This window comes from Mesitornis unicolor, unplaced genomic scaffold, assembly GCF_000695765.1.
Source record: "Mesitornis unicolor isolate BGI_N332 unplaced genomic scaffold, ASM69576v1 scaffold40141, whole genome shotgun sequence".
NCBI lineage: Eukaryota > Metazoa > Chordata > Aves > Mesitornithiformes > Mesitornithidae > Mesitornis > Mesitornis unicolor.
This window is the reverse complement of record NW_010166483.1, coordinates 8517-11297: the sequence shown is the minus strand read 5'-3', so window position 1 is coordinate 11297 and position 2781 is coordinate 8517. Positions and strand designations below refer to the sequence as shown.

The following is a 2781-nucleotide window of genomic DNA, read 5'->3' as shown; positions in this document are numbered from 1 at the left end:
TTTGTAAACATTAATGGTCGATTCTCATGTCCACGGGTAACATAGTGCTATTTTGGCTGTCACTGGTATTTGTGAAACTGCAACGCAGCAACAAAGCCAGTTTCCTAGTGACTCGCTGCAAGTGTTCGTCAAAGGACAGCAGAGGAGCACAGAGCTGGGATGGCACTGCTCTCTACCCCCTGCTCTGCGTGCTGACATACTGACAGCCTTCTGTGTCCCATGGAGAAGGCCCCCATCTCCATGGGCAGTGCCACAAGTGGAGCAGAGCACCAATGCTGTGTGCCTGGCCGAGGGAGGGCTGCCCAACTCATGAACACTCCCTACTCCAGTCACTGTGGGAGAGAGGAATTGTCCCCAGTTTGTGATGCAGATATTCTAGGAAACACCATCATTCTCCATTCATTGCCATCATGAGACTTCTAGGCAAGAGGTCCATCTACTAACCTTCTGAATTGCTGCTTCTAGGTTCTCTACAGAATCCTTTGGTCAGGGGAAAGGAAAAGAGAGGTCATATCCTGTTCTCCATCCTTTCATGGTATCACCATTCTATAAAATGCCACGTCAGGGCGCTGCCACACTGGGGCTCTGGGCACTTCCCTCCATAGGACTGTGCGGCACCCTTGACACGGCACGTTTTCCATTGTGCCATGTAGGGTAGCAATGTTTCCGGCATGTTTCCGGCCTTGCTCACTGTCTCCCTTTATAAAGGGGCTGAACCCAGGGAGCCTGCTTCAGGGACAGCGAGGGGCACCCTGCAGCAGTCTAGCCCAACTCCTACAATTTATCTTCACACAACAGGACCATGAAGACCTCCACAGCTGCCATTGCTGTACTTCTTGTGGCTGTCCTCTGCTACCAGGCCTCCTCTTCTCCACGTGAGTCCAAGCTCTCCTGTCTGAGGAGCTCTCTCCTCTTTCTTTCTGCTGTATAAGGTCTGGTAATGCTTGACAGCTCTTCCTTCTGAGCATCTGCTGTGGGAAAGGAGAGGCACATCTTGCTACTCCTTGGGTTCCTGAGGGAAGGATGGCTGTGGTGGAAGCCCACAGTGGGAGCATCATTTCCTCCAGTGGGGGTCTTCTGGTCTTCTGACCCTGCTTCTCCCCATTGGCACTTTCCCTGGTCTGGTTTAATCAGAAAACTTAACTTCTCTTCCAGAGAGTGTCAACTTTTCTAGTCCCTGCTGCATCAAATACAGCCAACGTGCGTTTCCCTTGAGCCGCATAAAGAAGTTTGAGCGCACAGGCAGCCACTGCTCCCAGCCAGCCGTGATGTGAGTAGATCTCCTGCCCATATCCTGGGGGGCTCTGCTCCACTGAAGGGTGGCAGCACCAGGAATCTCCATCCTGGCAAAGGAAAACACCAGGCTGGACTCTTCTGTGTTAGGAGAACAGCCTGGAAACTTCTCAGAGGCCAATCCCACATCCCAGACAGCCAGTTTCTGGACCTCCCTATTAGATTTGAGCCAAAAGAGCTTCTGCTGGTTACCTCTCTCATCCCCAGATAGCAGGACCCAGGCAGGACAGTGTCCTGGCTGGAGTAGGCAGGCTGGGGACAAATTGGCTTAAGCAGCAGAGAGCAGGACACCTGTAATGACGTTAAGCCAACCCCCAACCCGGTATTTCCCTGGGACTGTTCTGCAGCTATAGAGGTGTCTGGTTTGGTGGGTTCACCAGTGGCAAGGAGTAGGTGGTCCCCTCCTCTCCCCTCTCCTTTCCTCCTCTAATTGGATTTCCTCTTGCAGATTTATCTCATTTCTGGACAACATGGTCTGTGGTAACCCCCATGATCAGTGGGTCAAGGACATCGTGAATCACCCAAAGTGGATGGCAGACAATGCCCTGCACCGTCCCGGCAGCACCTCTGCAAGGACCTCCTCTCATGGGCACCTCTGAGACACATCCCTGTTTTCTTATTGCCTGTGATTTTGATAGACTGTTTAATACAGTGCTTAGCTCTTTTATTTAAGCTTATGCAAAGGCAATTTTAATTTATTTGGCATTTTCAGTTTTTTCTCATTCTAATTTGCACTGATTGTGTTATTAAGTTATTTTTGTATAATAAAAGGAGCAAAACCTGCAGCTTCTCCTGATGGCTGTGATGGGCAGTGGCGGCTGGGAGGGGGCTCAGGCTGATACTAAATGGGCCTGCGGGGCAGCGGGGTGGCTCCCAGCTGCTCCCCATCCCTTTGGCACTGCACACCCCCAGCACGGTGGGGCAGTGCTCGTCCTGCCCGCTCCCACCGGGACTCTGGCCAGCAGCCTGTGCTCCTGCCCCTTGCTGGGCTGCGCTGAAGCCGTGCCCCGGTCGATACCGGAGCTTGTGGTGCTCTGCGGTGGGTGAATGTTGCGGGGATGTTTTGGCGCGGTAAGGTGCGGGAGTCACCGAGCTCGGCCAGTGCCTTCAGGCAGCTTCTGGGCAGGCAACGCCAGGGCTCCCGCTGCAACCACGGGCTGCTCGGCTCAGCAAACACCAGAGATCACCCTGTCTGCCACCCTAGTGCCCAGGGTTATCCACGGGCACAGATTATTTCTGTCACTTCCTAATTTGTCTCACTCTCCCGGGCGGGTTTTGCTTTCGCTTCGAGCTGCCGGGGCCGGAGGAAGCGCCAGCTTTAGGGCTGGCTGCAGCTGTCCCGGCCTGTGCCACGCTCCTCCCACAGCCAGCTTCGCCTCCGGGATCGCATGGCGTTGCTGGCGCTGCCTTGCCCTGAGCCTGCCTTGCTCAACCGCGCCTGCCTGTGAGCCCGTCTTTGCTCGTTGACCCCAGGGGAAGGAAGGGCGC

The 2781-nt window shown here is 54.5% G+C and overlaps 2 protein-coding genes across 2 annotated transcripts in view; both read left to right on the top strand.

The window, feature by feature from the left end:
• The first annotated feature begins 802 nt into the window (after positions 1-802).
• Positions 803-1892, top strand: LOC104548848 (C-C motif chemokine 5-like). Its single transcript, XM_010194976.1, has 3 exons — positions 803-875; positions 1156-1270; positions 1742-1892. Exons 1-3 carry the CDS (start codon positions 803-805, stop codon positions 1890-1892), a joined length of 339 nt encoding a protein of 112 aa, XP_010193278.1.
• A 789-nt stretch (positions 1893-2681) lies between these two features.
• The window catches only part of LOC104548847 (E3 ubiquitin-protein ligase TRIM39-like), a 5191-nt gene continuing 5091 nt past the window's right edge, over positions 2682-2781 (top strand). Inside the window, exon 1 of the mRNA XM_010194975.1 lies at positions 2682-2737. Within this exon, the coding sequence (XP_010193277.1) occupies positions 2682-2737 (56 nt within the window). The remainder of the gene's footprint in view (positions 2738-2781) is intronic.